Consider the following 17,274-nt stretch of genomic DNA (forward strand, 5'->3'; position numbering starts at 1 on the left):
ACTTTCTGCAAGATCTAAAGACATAAATTCCTCTACAGTATATGGCATATTATGCAGCAGCAACCTGTTGACCATGCGTTTAAACTTCTTTTGTTTACTACTTATTAATGGAGCTTGGAATTTTATTATACATATTTATGCCTCTATGTAAAATACTTTTAAGACTTACAGTTATTCTATGAGCGGACAGATGGATATGACTTGATGTTCTTGTTTGATACATGTGGTAGTCTGAATTCAATTTGAATTTTGCTTTGTTTTTATGAATGAAAGACACTGTTTCTAGAATGTATATACAAGGTACTGGCAGAATTTTGAGTTCCCTAAAGATTTCTTTACTTTGCGACCTTATAGGTGCTTGTTTCATAATTTTTATAATTTTCTTCTGTAGCTTAAAAATTTCCGTAATTTTGCTTGTTGCGCCCCATAATGGTATGCCATACTGAATCTGGGAATGTACATAGCCAAAATACATAGATCTGAGAACTTCATTAGAGGTTGTTTTGTTTAATATTCTGAAAGCATATACATAGTGGTTCAATTTTTCTATAGTTTTCTCAACATGATAGTTCCAGGTTAAAGCAGAGTCGATCCAGATGCCTAGAAATTTTGTATTTTTAACTTCCATTATGTCTTTATCATTTATTTTGATAGGAGTAGAATTTTGATCGCTGCTATTGTTAAAGAGTATGTAAACAGTCTTACTAATATTCAGTTGTAACTTATTTTGCTGAAGCCAGTTTTGGAGGTGGCCATTGCTCTGATTGACTGTACTTAGCAAAAATGCTATATCTTGTGAGTTTGTTTTATTCTTAAATTTTCAGGCTTACGTTACATATCTGATTGTAACATTTTCAAATATTGTATATAACTTAAACTTTTCATTAAATATCACCATTATCTTCACAGTCTTTCAAGTCCAAATTACCTTATTTTTCTATCCTTACTACAAAATCAACTAAATATGATTTTTTTGAAAGAAGATGAGTATTTCTCATAAGACCCTGTTCCATGCAACTGTTTGATTTTTAATAAATAACTACGAAATTCAACCAATTTAAATGCCCGAAATTATACTGAATAGGCTAATGACTATTTTTTCGTGCTTCCTGTATGAAATTGTTTCTCTTTTATTCATTGAGAATTTATCAAAGAAAATACTGTGTCACCATTAACATTACGGCTTGGAATGCTGAAGAAAAATCTCACAGTGACAATAACGGATGAATCCTTAAAATATTTACACCATACCATCATTTTAAAAAATCTTCTCACTTCTCTTGGAAATATCAGTCTGATGAGGTTTCACAAATTTCAGAAAATTACAGAATTGGTAATCACTAGATTGTGCACTAATATGCCAAATCTCTCTGCACTGCATGTCAAGAGAAGGCATATGTCACTGTTGATAGTGATTAGTAAGGAACGGATTCCTATGTAATTAAATATTATTTTTGCATGTGATAAAACACAATTAACAAAGTTAAAAATTCCGAACATGAAGTTTCAAGTTTAAAACCCGAATTTTATTTCACATAAAAACACATATTTTCACAAAAAAATTATGTAAATACATATTTTCAGGAAATCTATTATAAACACACAAATCTTGGAGTTTTTTTTTACTTAAATAACTTTTAAATATTTTAAAACTATATCAATTATGTCACTCAGAAGTACGTTATTTTTTTAAGAATTCTTGGTTGCTTCGTGTTTCTAAGTGCTGGTGTGGTGTATCCATGATACATTTTTGTAATAGTATCGCCACAAGTTCTGAGAACTGCTAGGCTGCATATCAATGTTATTATTAGAGAATAAATTAACATGGACAAGGAGGAGAGATCTTGGAACACGTAATTAGGAATGTTTATTGTTGCTGAAGATGATTTCATTTCACGCTTTGTTTGTGAAACACAACAGATAAGAGCTCGGGTATGAACATTATTTAATTTAAACAAATCTCTCGCCTCTCACTCATGTCTATCAAGTAAGGCAATATAGCGTTATGATTCCCTGTTATCAGGCTTCGTCAACCGATATCCTTCAAGATATACTGAAAGATGGTTGTTTAGAAAACGATTTGGCTTTCCTATTAGCAGATCTAAGCTTTCTGTGTGATACCATAAAAAACTCGAAACATCCAAAAACTGTTGTTTGAAACAGGGAAGTGCGTGCCATGGAAATTAAACTAGACTCGCTATTAGGTTCAGAAGTACAAGTACTAAGGGACAAATTCCAGTATGTGTTTGGGAAAAACAGTGGATATAAAAAATGTGTAAAGTTGCTCAAGTGTTGGAGGGTGTGCCTGTAGGTGAAATTGACGATGTTTGTGTTTGTGACATTCCTCTCTTTAAATAGGCACGTCTGACGTCCTGTGATGTGGAAAGATCGTTTTCACAGTATAAGTCGTTGTTCAGAGATAATCTGCATGCATTTGTGATGGAGAATTTGGAGATGATCTTTGTTATTCACTGCAATTCTCGGCCAACTACTAGTACTTAAGTGTGGTTGGTGAGTACCTAGTAATAATTTTTTTCCAAGCTAAGTAAGGTATTATTGTTATAGTTAAAAAAAATATATATTTTTTTTATTTTTAGCAAATATTTTCATACTTTTTAGCACATAAAAAATAAATATATTTAAATTTTTTAGCACATAAAAATCCGCTCCCTAGTGATTAGTCTGTCGGACATGGACGTTAAGCCTGACAACCCTCTTGGTGCTATTCGACAGGAGTAGGCTACATGCCGGCACTGAGTTTCCCCTTCTCCCTTCCTCTTCTTCATCATTCTCACCCAGCATGTCCTGCTGCTTATATGTGCGTGCATCCACCTACATGACTACCAACAATATTGCAATTAACTAAAACTGACCGAAACGCAATATATTGTATATAATATATTTTACATGGGGAAAGAATGTTGGTACTATGAAGCAGTGAGAATGAAAACAAAATGTTGATTCAAAGTCATTATTTAATGAAATAACGAAATGTTTTAAAAAAATCACATCAAGGAGGATTCGAACCTGTGTACTCTTTGCTTGCTGTGATGAGCAATCCGTACTTTATCACTGAGCTAACGCAACGTGTAGGAATATTACAGAGTTCTACCATATATCACAATTCAGGCTAACTACATGTTAAGTTATTAATAAGTATTTAATGAATTTCAATCTTAAGGCATATAAACTTGCAAATGTTTATTTGCTATTTAATAACAATATATGAACGTTTTCGCGTTTAGGGCATCTTCAGATATAACAAAACATATTATCTGGACCTATGATAACATATTATGCAAATAACAAGGAAAATAGAGAACAATATATGTGGTACATGAAATTCATGAGCTTTATGTAGATATAACATGAAACAGGATGAATATTGAGATAATCTTTGAATTTGAACTTAGACTGGACGAATATTTTATTTTATACATATAGCTCATGTTACAATTAATATACAATGTTTAAAATTTGTCAATGATGTTAATTTTAAATTTAAAATGATGATAATAAAATATTTAAAGTAATCATGGCTGAAAGTTGTCGTAAGTTACAAGATAGTATGCGTAGTTAATGTTCTTGTGTTTTGTAATTATTTCGCTTAGAGTGGCCGTTGGCATTTGAATGAATGTTGTTTGACGCTGATGACTACTTTACAATTGATATACAGTGATTAAAACCTCCAACACATCAACACCAGTACACACAAATTTATAGAACTTCTTCATTTATACTTCAATAAACCTGAGAACACGTAATAGGATGTCATCACATCAGAGTAGCCATTTCAAAGTCAATGATCTATAAGTGAAACAATTACAAAACACACAACATCAACTACGAAAACTATCTTGAACTTACGACAATTCCCAGCCATGATTACTCTAAATATTTTATTATCTTCATTATAAAATTAAATTTTAACATTGACTAATTTAATCACTGTATATCAATTGTAAAGTAGTCATCAGCGTCAAACAACATTCATTCAAATGCCAACGGCCACTCTAAGCGAAATAATTACAAAACACAAGAACATTAACTACGCATACTATCTTGTAACTTACGACAACTTTCAGCCATGATTACTTTAAATATTTTATTATCATCATTTTAAATTTAAAATTAACATCATTGACAAATTTTAAACATTGTATATTAATTGTAACATGAGCTATATGTATAAAATAAAATATTCGTCCAGTCTAAGTTCAAATTCAAAGATTATCTCAATATTCATCCTGTTTCATGTTATATCTACATAAAGCTCATGAATTTCATGTACCACATATATTGTTCTCTATTTTCCTTGTTATTTGCATAATATGTTATCATAGGTCCAGATAATATGTTTTGTTATATCTGAAGATGCCCTAAACGGCGAAAACGTTCATATATTGTTATTAAATAGCAAATAAACATTTGCAAGTTTATATGCCTTAAGATTGAAATTCATTAAATACTTATTAATAATTTACCAGGCATATTGATATATTAAAATGAATTGTAAATTACATGTTAAGTTGCCTACATCACCATAAATTATGAAAACTTTATACATCTTGATTACACAACTTTTAACACTGTATCACTTCGGAATATGTATGATAATAACTTTCTGTGTTAAATTTTCACATACCTTGTTAACATGTTTCGGCCTATTTTGGGTCATCTTCAGAACTGGTAGTTGTTGGTCTTGGCGCCTCGTTTCCTGTGAGGGTGCGTTCGTAGTGTAGAGTCAAAGAGTGTATGTGTTTTGAAATTGAGTTGTGTGTTGAGAATATCGTTGGGGTGTGTTTTAGTATGTCTGTATATTTCATATTGTTCTAGTGTGTTGAGTTTCTGGCTTTTTGGTTGGATGTGCAGTATTTCCATGTCTGTGTTGATGTCTCTGTAGGTGTGGTTGGCATTTGTGATGTGTTCTGCATATGTGGAGGCCAACCACACCTACAGAGACATCAACAAAGACATGGAAATACTGCACATCCAACCAAAAAGCCAGAAACTCGACACACTAGAACAATATGAAATATACAGACACACTAAAACGCACCCCAACGATATTCTCAACACACAACTCAATTTTGAATCTTGCGTACACTACTTTTAACACTTGAATATAATTAATTGACGCCGAGATCTAGTAGGCTCTGAGGATGGTGTGTGAAGCACCGAAACAGCTATAAGCCGCACAAACTTACATAATTAACACGAGTAAAGCCTGGTTCAGACGGTGCGTGTTTCTGTGATGGATTCCAAGGTGGCTGCGCGGATGGATAGCCTGCGTGCTGACTGGCTGGCTCCCGTGTTGGCTACTGTGATGGTAGTTGTTCACACGGAGCTGGCTCTTTTCACAGTTCAAATTGGAAACTCACCTGCTGCTTCATCTGTTGCCAACACTCATGGTCAGAAAGAAACTAAACCATGAGAGGAAAACAACTAAAGTCCTACATTAACAGTAGTAAATATCGTAATAAAGTAATTAAGCCATAAGTGCAAAACAGCTAAAGTCCGATATTTAATTGTTGTTTCTTAGAAACTAAAGAATATAGAAAAAAACAGGTTTAGTTGGAAAACAACGAACATGGCGACATGGTTTCAGTGGTGATATTATATGATCATCTTTGGTTTCCAGCCTGCAAACCATCACGAAAAGTAGCAAGGAACCTACCCTCGAAATCCAGCAAGCTAGCCATCCATGGAGCCACCAGAGCGCATTACTTCTGGTGAGTGACCACGCAGGCGACCCATCCTCGCAGCCACCTTAGAATCCATCACAGAAACACGCACTGTCTGAACCGGGCTTAAGTCCGCTAGTTAATCAATTAATTACACAATTCAATTTCAAAACACATACACTCTTTGACTCTACACTACGAACACACCCTCACAGGAAACAAGAGGCGCCAAGACCAACAACGACCAGTTCTGAAGATGACCCAAAATAGGTCGAAACATGTTAACAAGGTACGTGAAAATTTAACACAGAAAATTCTTATCATACATATTCCGAAAACTTTATATTGAACAGAACGAGAAACTGCTAAAAATAAATTACATAGAAGACTGGATAAAACACTGTAGACAGTATAATGAACAATCGTTTATGCTGAAAGAGGAAATAAAAGAAATCATGTTGATAAGCTCTGAAGAGAATAAATAAAAGCTCTTAATAAATTAAAACCCAGAAAGGTACTTGGGCCCTATAATTGACTGGTACATGCACAATTGTTAAAGTATGGTGGAGAGGAGCTTAAAGGACGACTTTTGACACTAATGAATATGTGCTGGACAATGGTCAAAACACCGACATTACAGCTGGATGCATTAATAAATAATATTATATAAGAAAGACGATAAGGACAACTGTACAAATTATAGATGGCCTGTATAAATGTGAGATATAAAATTTGTGCTAAAATAATAGCACAATCTACTATATACAGTCACGAAGCTTGAGTTTTGAGGGTGCTAGAAACAATAGACTGTGCCAGTACTATTTCACATTGTCTTTAATGAGGCGATATTAGCGATCCTAGTGGTGAGCAACTATCTAATGTTTGCATATGTACTACGTATTGAGCTTCGTGACTGTATATACTAGACTATGATAATAGAGGGCTGCAAAATATAATCATAGAAGAAAATGGATTTCGCCCAGATAAATCTTGCATAGAAATTCTACTAACAAAACTATATATTCATTTAATTAGTTCATTCTGAATTGTCTTCGTACTATAATATAACATATGGGTATGAGCCATGGTGTTTAACTTCCAAACATATGTCAATTACAAAATGAGATACAGTATTTAAAGAACATAGGAGGAAAAACTAAAATATATATAATATGAATTGTCTTCGTACTATAATATAACATATGGGTATGAGCCATGGTGTTTAACTTCCAAACATATGTCAATTACAAAATGAGATAGCCTACAGTATTTAAAGAACATAGGAGTGAAAACTAAAATATATATAATATGGTTAGGAGTGACGCAATAACAATAGGATCAGGAATTGCTCCACTCACAGATATAATAAAAAGCTCAACTCTGATGGTTTGCGCATGTAGCAAGAATGAATGATGAACGATATCCTAAAATGGCCTGACAAACCAGACTACAAGGAAAGAGATTAAAGGAAGACTGACAGAGGTGGGAGGAAGGAATCCAAGGTATCTTGAAGGAGAGAGGAATGAATGGAATGAAGATAACTGCTCAAGATCGTACAAGATGGAAAGCTCTTTGTAAACCCTCTATACTATTTGGTAGAAGGGAATAGATTATGTAAAATCTTGCATAGACAATGTATTCAAAATAAAACAATTGATTGGAAAAAGAAGAAAATATACATTTGGAGAAGCATATAGCTTTTATAGATATTGTAAAAGCATTTGATAACATAAATAGAATTCTGTAATGGAATATCTGAAAAATATTTAATCAAAGTTACACAACGCATGTACCAGGGAACAAATTAAGAAATGAACAAAAAATAAAATATAGACTAAATCGAGACATAAGACAGGGCTTTAGTTAATATCACCGGACGTATTTAACATCTGCATAAGTGATGTCCTAGGGACTTGGAGAGGTAACCTAACAGATGCTGTAATAAGACAGAGTGCATAAATTTGTTTCTGTTTGCTGATGATTTAATTATACTGGCAATACAAAATGACAGACACAATTACAAAGCAATATATGATTTTAACAAAATTAGTCAATTTTACAATTTTAAAATATATAAAAAGCCATACCATGGCATTCATTTCATATAAAATTTCCAGCATTAGCCATAATAACTTCTGGAAGCGAAACTTGGATCAAGAAAAATCTTTTGAATTCAATATTTTATAACGTTAAAAAAAAAAAAAAAGAAAGTTCTGCCTAGTTTGGGGGGGGGGGCAGTGCAACTGAGCAATCTGTTATATAAGCAAAGATTACTTGAAGCAAATAATTTTATAAGATTTGTCACGTAATAAGTTATTTTAGATTATAAATGGGACACAAGTTACTGCAGGCAAATATATGTGCTAGAGGATATCTACTAGACAAGAGGTAAAGTTGTTCCAAATGCAACAGCATATTTATTAGTACCGTAATTTCACACAATTATGGCCCATGATACAACCATTCAAATTTTGCACTCTACAACTTAGTACCTCGTTTATCCACATTTTTTGCTATACTGAAGTTTGAAGTCAAGTTATTGCTACTATTTATGAAAGGTCTGCGATACCTCTACAGTGTTTTTTGAATCATTGTCAAGCACTATAGTTGTGTTCCAGGACCCTACTTGTGTGAAATTACGGTAACGTGTTTTGAGACTGATCACAAAGAGAGTAGCAGTCTGACACTTCATCAGAAGAATCGTTGGCCTGGGTAGTGTAGTCGGTATAGCGCTGGCCATCTGTGCTCGAGGTTGCGGGTTCGATCCCAGCCCAAGTCGATGGCATTTAAGTGTTTAAATGCGACAGGCTCATATCAATAGATTTACTGGCATGTAAAAGAACTTCTGTGGGACAAAATTCCGGCACATCGGCAAAGCTGATATAATCTCTGCAAATGTGAGTGTTGTTAAATAAACTTTTTTTTTTTTTTTCAGAAGAATCCGACTAGATAAGACAACATACGTTTCTTGCATTAACAGTACTGCAAATACTCGCTCAATCATCTTCTTTCTTTATACTCTCCTCAGCAGTACATAACATCATGAATTCATGATTGAGCCACATATAGGATTTTAAAGCCGAACAGCATTGTATTATACTTATTTACAATATGAGTATCGTAATGTTTCATATTACAATACGAGTTTGGTAACCAGTCGAGTATTGTAATATGAAGTTACGATAAGTATATCGAACTACGTTTTATCCACTCTGATAAAAATGTAATTTTTAAATAAAAATAATAATTATATTATTTTTATTAGTTTTGAATATGCCTTTTGTGAAGATACTATTGTATTATTATGAAAGAGTGATGGAACGGAGAAAAATTCTCTCCGGCGCCGGGATTTGAACCCGGGTTTTCAGCTCTACGTGCTGATGCTTTATCCACTAAGCCACGCCGGATACAACCCCGACGCCGGTTAGAATCGTCTCAGATTAAGCTCCATCTCTTGGGTTCCCTCTAGTGGCCGCCCTCTCCACTACGTCATAGATGTCTATGAACGCAGGACCGAAGTCCATACATGTGTTGAGGTGCACTCGAATGAGTGACTGGTTGGCCGGGATCCGACGGTATGGGCGCCGTCTTAAATCACAAAGTGATTTATTACGCATATCATATATATTTTCATGTACCGAAGTACATATGATATTTCCATGCAGATATTCTGCGTCATCATGTGATGAAAGAGTGATGGAACGGAGAAAAATTCCGGCGTGGCTTAGTGGATAAAGCATCAGCACGTAGAGCTGAAAACCCGGGTTCAAATCCCGGCGCCAGAGAGAATTTTTCTCCGTTCCATCACTCTTTCATCATATGATGACGCAGAATATCTGCATGGAAATATCATATGTACTTCGGTACATCAAAATATATATGATATGCGTAATAAATCACTTTGTGATTTAAGACGGCGCCCATACCGTCGGATCCCGGCCAACCAGTCACTCATTCGAGTGCACCTCAACTCATGTATGGACTTCGGTCCTGCGTTCATAGACATCTATGACGTAGTGGAGAGGGCGGCCACTAGAGGGAACCCAAGAGATGGAGCTTAATCTGAGACGATTCTAACCGGCGTCGGGGTTGTATCCGGCGTGGCTTAGTGGATAAAGCATCAGCACGTAGAGCTGAAAACCCGGGTTCAAATCCCGGTGCCGGAGAGAATTTTTCTCCGTTCCATCACTCTTTCATCATATGATGACGCAGAATATCTGCATGGAAATATCATATGTACTTCAGTACATCAAAATATATAAAATATATATTGTATTATTAGTTTCTTACTGCGAGAGGCAATTTGTTTGTTTGTTTTATTAGTGGTCTGTTGTTCAGCATGCTGGCTTCCTGATCAGGAGGTCCTGGGTTCGATTCCCGGGCACGACTCTCGGTGAATTTTTCTTGAAGAAGAGGAATTCCCTGGGTGTCTAGAGTCTGGAAATTTTTATGAATGTGAGTGTGATTGTGAGTGTGCCGGGTTAATATTAATTAACCAATCATCACAAATATAAAAAATACATCAGGACTGTCGCTGGGCAAGCGTTTCAGCATCACATTGTTGACAAGTAACTCCATCTGTTAGCACAACCATAAAGCATCTAATAGATGCTATAGAGTTACCAACAACGAAAAAAAAAAAAAAATAGGTTTTTGTTTATAACAGAAGAACAGCAGTAATAGAAGAAATAAACAAACATTGTTAAAATGAGTTCAAACGAGGATTCAGATATTGAAAATGCTGCAAATTCTGCAATTGAATGTTTAGTACTGCCTAATTTTTTAACCGGTTATTTTACGACGCTTTATCAACTGCTAAGGTTATCTAGCATCTGAATGAGATGAAGGTGATGTCAGTGAAATGAGTCCAGGTCCAGCGCTGAAAGTTAAAGTAGCATTTACTCTTAATGGGTTGAGGGAAAACCTCAACTAGGTAACTTTCCCCCTGCCCTCTCGTTTCATACTCAGACATACTAACCATTACTCCACAGCAGTGGACTACTATCGAAATCCCGTGTAAGATATGGAGTGGAATATAAGAAATTTGAATTTGTTTCAAGAGAAATGTAGAAAGTATGTTGAACATATGTATTCACTATTGTTACCTAACTAGTTGCATAATGAATGTGTTTACAACATTTTTATTAGTGATGTAAAGTCCACATTATATAACCAAAGTGGATAAATAAAATTTAAATAGACATTTTAACTTCTTAGAAAATTTGTTCTGATACTCTATAATGCTTTCCACGCTACTTTGCTCATACTTCTCATCTTCTTTGTAGCTACAATATTTTGCCTGGTCACATGTCATATTTAACTTACTATACTGCCCGTGCCTCACTTCCTGAGCTGTTTCTTTGCGGGGCGAGACACAGAGGGGGAGAGTGGGAGGTCCCGGGTACCGCATGTGCCTATTACCCTACGTTCAACACATCGGCCTTTTCAGGATTCCTTTCGTCAGCTATAGAGATCAGCCATGGACAAGCGAATGTATAGGCTAGCACCTCACAAAATAAATTATGTCCTACTCATCAATTCCTGTAACTAAACACTAATACCAGTGGTAGACTACAGTCTCTACTTGAGATTATCGACCTAATCGCAATTACGGTTGTCACGTGTACACATCCGTAAACTCTTTCCTCTATGGCAGTGTTTCTCAAACTTTTTCCACCGCGAAACCCCTTTTAATCTAAAGTGTAACTGCAGAATCCTTGAAATATTTTATTAGTATTTAATAATTAAGACAAGTGAAAGCTAGTATCTCAATAATTTTGTTCAGTGGGACGAATGTATTTGATTTTTAAGCCTGCAATCTGGTTTTATGGCGGAAAGTTGCAATCTCATTTCTACTGTACTTCTGCATTTTGTCTTTTCGGTATTTTGTTTTAGTGAACACATACGCAGAGAATCCAGTGATGAAAGTGATAAGCATTGTGGGTATTTTCCGTTTTAGATGTTCATTAAACAAATTATTATGACGCATATTATTGGAATATTATTGTTACGCATATTCTTGAATAATAATAATAATAATAATAATAATAATAATAATAATAATAATAATATTATTATTATCATCATCATCATCGGTGGTTTCATGTTATTATTGATTCATATTTTCGTAACATTTATATATTTTATAGTAACCACTAAGTATAAAATAGCCACCGGAGCAGCCCAGTCGGCTAAGACGCTTGCCTATCGATCCAGAGCTGCGCTCGGGCGCGGGTTCGATTCCCACTTGGGCTGATTACGTGGTTGGATTTTTTCCCGAGGTTTTCCACCGTAAGGCGAATGTCAGGTAATCTTTGGCGAATTTCCGACCTTATCTCGCCAAATACCATTTCGCTATCATCAATCCCATCGATGTAAAATAACCTAGTAGTTGATACAATGTCATTAAATAACCAAGTAAAAAAAAATATAAAATAAAATTTAAAATCATATAGGGCTCACGGAACCCCGGAAAATACTTAGAGAAATACTGCTCTATGGTAATTCAGCAATTGTCCAGACTGAACGAAGAATGGTCTAGTGTGTACATACATTTTAGGAAATCGCCATCAGAGATAATAGCGATAGTGGTAACCACGATTAGAGTATCCAGTATTATAAACAGTAAAGACCCTCTGCAATGGCATAGGATAATGTTTTCAGAACATGTAATATGCTGCTGTGCCGCACGCTGCAACTGCGTGGTTATAAGCACTCGGGAACTCTCGGTTCAGGACGTGAGACACGGGCAGTAACTAACAGCGACTGAGTCTTAACATTACATGGCAACATTGCTTAAGCGCTAATGGCTCGTGTTGTTCTGGGCAACTAAAAAGCCGCGACCTCAATGAACTCTCCATGAACTAAGTAGCGTGAAAAGGCGTGTAGAACTGATATCTCAGTCACATTCCATTCTGTCTTATCTATGTACTCGTGCGCCAATTTCTTTCCATACTCTTATGCCCGCCTCTGTTAGAATCTACAGGGCGACTATTTCCCCTACTTCTGCTTCTATTTCCTCTGTCTCTACTGTGATAACCATTTCTGTTTGAACTGTGGTCTGGAGTATTAGTGGCTGCGTTTTCACGACTCCTCCAGTTCTCTCTGCCTCTTCCACGGTTCTGGTTAGTGGTTGTGTTTTCATGGCTTCTCCAATTATCTCTGCCCTGTTCATGGTTCTGGTTCCTGTCACAACCACTGTCTTGTAAATAATCATAATCTGTTTCATCCATTATCATTTTACGTCTCGGTATTGGGCTACTGTCTTCTAGCTCTGGAAAGCGTTCCTTCATATAAGAGACAATCTTAGTCAGTGTTTCATTTTCAGCTTCTAATTTGTATGTTTTATTTCTCAAGCTTAGTCTTGCTTCATCATAGATAACTTCACAGATGTTGATAGGTTTCTTCGTATTCAAGAAAAAATTTTTATGCATCTGAAATGGAAGTAATTATTTCATTACTCGAAACACTAACTTTGAGCATAGCGATAAAGAATTTGTGAAGGGTTACCATCAGTGGCGTAGCATGAAATTTTGAGCAGGGAAAGCTAACTCAAGTTGTCTTTCATGCAATATGAGAAAACGTATTACAAAAGTCAAAGATTGGTTGGAACCTCGTAACACCAATAAGGCATGACCTCAAATGGTACATAGTAAAATATGATTTCACAGTTTACACATATCTCTAACAAATAGACATGTATACGTATAACATTCGCTCACTCCCTGTCATACTTAAATAAATCATAATATTAACGGTCAATAGATACAGTATTAGTATCATTACGTATGTATGCGTCTGTGTTTTGAATATGTCCTTCATTGACAGCAAGGGAGTCGGTCATTTGTTTTTTAGATCACACTTTTGTTCGTAAGTCACTCTTGATAATAGAATTGTCCTAAAAAATTCAAGTAAACTGATGTCAGAAACTGTTATTTCACTGATTATTTATTATATCAGCTACAATGCACACTAACACTTCAACTGAACACAACTGATGAAAAGGGATAACTCGTAAACTACTTATTTTCAATGTCAAAGCTAGCTTCTTGCTAACCTTGCGACCAGTGTAGTTTAGTTAGAAAGGGATGGAAAATCTGCGGGGTGGGTTACACAGAAGAATGAGTGTAAGAAACCAGTCTGCTTGGAAGCTGGTGTGTGCAGGCTTTTTGTTTACTGCTGCATCACAAATCATCCTGAGCTGCCGCATCACAATATTTAAAGCGTAAATATAAATTCTATTAAAATTAATAAATAATTTTGTCCATAAACTGCAGGTTTATTATGAAATTATTATTAACTGGGAAAGCTGAGCTTTTTAGCTTACGTTGACGCTACGCCACTGGTTACCATATGTCAGCATTTATGTGAAAAAAAAAAAAATAGTCGTCCACATACAGTTTTGGGAATCCTCTAATTTTTCCAAGTTTTTCATACTGAAGTCATATTTATTCATTTTTGTTTCGTTTGGTCTAGTGTTGCTGAGAGTTGTGAGAAGCGTATTGCTGTGTATGTGATTGTTACGTGTGTAAATATTGTTTATCCAGATATACCCTTCATTTAGTTAATTGTACAGCTGTCAAAAAAAAAAGTGGCCGCACTCTTGAACAGCGAATATTTTCAAAGTCCACTTCGGGTCGCGGCGATGTTACACGATGCATGTGCTTGTACAAGCAGTTCCGGAACTATGAAAGTGTTCCATATCTGCTCCTCGCAGACCAGCGGTAGAGTGCTTGTTTAATGATTCAAAGGTTCTGGGTTCGCGCCTTCTTCAAGTGTTCATTTTATTTTTTAATCATTCTTTAGCGATGTAAATGATATTCAAATTATCATTTATATCCAGTTATCGTTCTTGATGGATATCACGTTATTTATATTTTGTTATCGTTCTTTAGAGATATGAATAAAATTCAAGTCATCATTTGTATTCTGTTATCGTTTTATAACGATATGAATAATAATTATTACTATTGTAGCTACAGTATCTCCAATGGGGGTTAGCCCTATTTTACATATGTATGTTAGGGCTATAGTTTTATACACAAAAAAGATAAGCATAAAGAGAAAAGGAAAAGAAAATTAAATTAGCTTACGCGATGTAAACAAAACATAAACAATCCGTACATTAGGCATTGCGATTGCAAAACAAATATCAGTTATCAATTTGAAACATACAAAAACATTAACAACACACATACGTAACACTTCTATAACACAAATATGCAGCTTTCCGTACCATACATCATAAATTAATACACAATAGTCACACAAACACAATCAAACTATAATTACGACATTGCGACGACATCAAGCATCCCATAACTGACTCACATACATAACAAATCAAGCATCCGTTGCAACACATACACTTCAACATAGTAACCACACTTTTAAAAGTTACAAATTTGGCTCTAACAAGAATAAATAGGACACTGTTACTAATTACTATTCTTCTACAATTTCTTAAATACATCTGTAATAAATCTGTGAAATTCCGATATGAATAATATTCACGTTTTTTATATTGTTATTGTTCTTTAGCGATATAAATAATATTCAAGTTATCATTTATATTGTTTTCCTTCATTAGCATTATAAAATAATATTCAAGTTATTTATATTGTTATTGTTCTTTCGCAATATAAATAATCTGTATTTTATGTAGGTAATTATTATAACACAAATAAACATCTTTCTTTGTAAAATAGGTTATTTTATTTAGATAATTAAATACGTATTATATAATGTCTTATATTAATTAAACAAACCGATATTTATCATTTATATTGTGTTATCGTTCTTTAGTGATACTGTATAAATAATATTCAAGTTATTTATATTGTAATCGTTCTTTAGCGATATAAATAACATAAATTTAATATTAGGTTTGGAAAAATCCAGTTGCATAATACTGCTATTAGTTTTTCTTTTTGTATTATTACATTATACTATCTTGAACTACAATAAAATGAAAAGGAGTAACGAGGAATTGAACCTGAGACATTGACATCTAAATTCCGACGTTCGTCCACTGAGCTATGAGGACAAAAGTGTGGAAACATTTTCGGAAAAATTGGCCCAATCACACTCTAAGATTTTCTGATGATTCGTAGAAGCTAGTCCAGGATGCCGGGGGCAAAGGCTAATTGAGATTTCCCGATCTCTGATAGGGTCAAACATCCTGATAGAATTAATATTTAACCCTTGCCGTGACTTTCGGTGAAGTCCGGAGGGCCCAATTAGTTAAATCCACTCTCCTAATCTCCACGCTTGGGCCCCCTGGAATTTAATAAGATGCGAAAGAGATAGTGGTGTGCGGAAAGCAACGGGATGTTACCGCATTTAGGCCTATCCTTCCCAAGAAAAACTGCAAACATGAACAAAGGAAGCTTTAAATAGAAGAAGAAGGATCTTCTGCGGACCTCTGGAAAAAGAACTAAGGAAGAGACTAGTGAAGTGCTTTGTGTGGAGTGTGGCATTGTATGGAGAAGGAACATGGACATTACGACGAAATGAAGAGAAACGAATTGAAGCATTTGAAATGTGCATGTGGAGAAGAATGGTGCGTGTGAAGTGGACAGATAGAATAAGAAATAAAATTGTTTGAAAAAGTGAGTGAAGAAAGAATGATGCTGAAACTGATTAGAAAGATAAAAAGTAACTGGTTGGGTCTCTGGTTGAAAAGAATAATAGACGACATTAGGATATGTGGATCATATGCGGAGACTAAGAGGAAGGCAGAAAATAGGAAAGATTGGAGATTGCTGAGTTTGCAATGAAAGACCTGCCCATGGACAGAACACTTATGTATGTATGTTCAGAATGCCTGGTATATCGTGTCTAAAAACAGTCGCTATTTGCAAAGACTAGTCAATTCCATGCCCACTCGACTGCAAGATGATCGAGATAAGAGGAACATAGACTAAATATTGAATTGTGGCTTTTTGTTTTGTTTTTTGAACGCTTAATTGTTTTAATGTTTTAAGGCCGACGCCAGTAAATTTGTTTTGTTTATGCCACGAAAGATATTTTTATTGAGAATAAAATCTTTTTTGTTTCCATTTGCAGCCACAATATCATAATGATAAAGTCATGGCATAATATATTAATGAACCTGATGTTAATTACTAAAATAATCGTAAAAGAGAAAGGAGCCATTATGTATAGTTTGTCTCTCTCAAAAAAGAACATAAAAAGCACGTGGTTGTAGTCGAACGCAGGACCTCATGAATAAGAGGCCTGAACGCTACCATTATGCTATCGATAACACACAGAATACTTCAATTATAACTGTAGATATCAGGCAACGTGGTCCAACAACATGTAACATCGCCTGTCTCCGAATTGTAGCGAAGATACCCGAAGGGCACTTTGTTTCAGGAGAGCGGCCACTTTTTCTTTTGACAGCTGTACATAGCAGTGAACTTATCAAGTTAGTTATTAAATTCCATGGATTAGACTTACTATCGATTCTGTGAAAGGACTTGAAATTTAATTTCAGACATTTTACATGTAAAGGTACGTTTGGCTATTTGTATGTTTAAGATCTATTTATATATTTGAGATTTTACTCACATCAAACGTTATAAAA

The 17,274-nt window shown here is 34.9% G+C and overlaps 1 protein-coding gene across 2 annotated transcripts in view; it reads right to left on the bottom strand.

Annotated features, from left to right (window-relative positions):
- Positions 1-9,854: 9,854 nt before the first annotated feature.
- The window catches only part of LOC138693826 (uncharacterized), a 28,981-nt gene continuing 21,561 nt past the window's right edge, over positions 9,855-17,274 (bottom strand). The window contains exon 6 of one of the 2 annotated variants that reach the window (XM_069817691.1): positions 9,855-10,121. In XM_069817691.1, the coding sequence (XP_069673792.1) occupies positions 9,963-10,121 (159 nt within the window). In that variant the 3' untranslated portion in view covers positions 9,855-9,962. Of the gene's footprint in view, positions 13,118-17,274 lie in introns of both variants that reach the window. The other variant, XM_069817675.1, reaches the window with a different exon arrangement.

Source organism: Periplaneta americana, chromosome 1 (genome assembly GCF_040183065.1).
Source record: "Periplaneta americana isolate PAMFEO1 chromosome 1, P.americana_PAMFEO1_priV1, whole genome shotgun sequence".
In the NCBI taxonomy this organism is placed as follows: Eukaryota; Metazoa; Arthropoda; class Insecta; order Blattodea; family Blattidae; genus Periplaneta; species Periplaneta americana.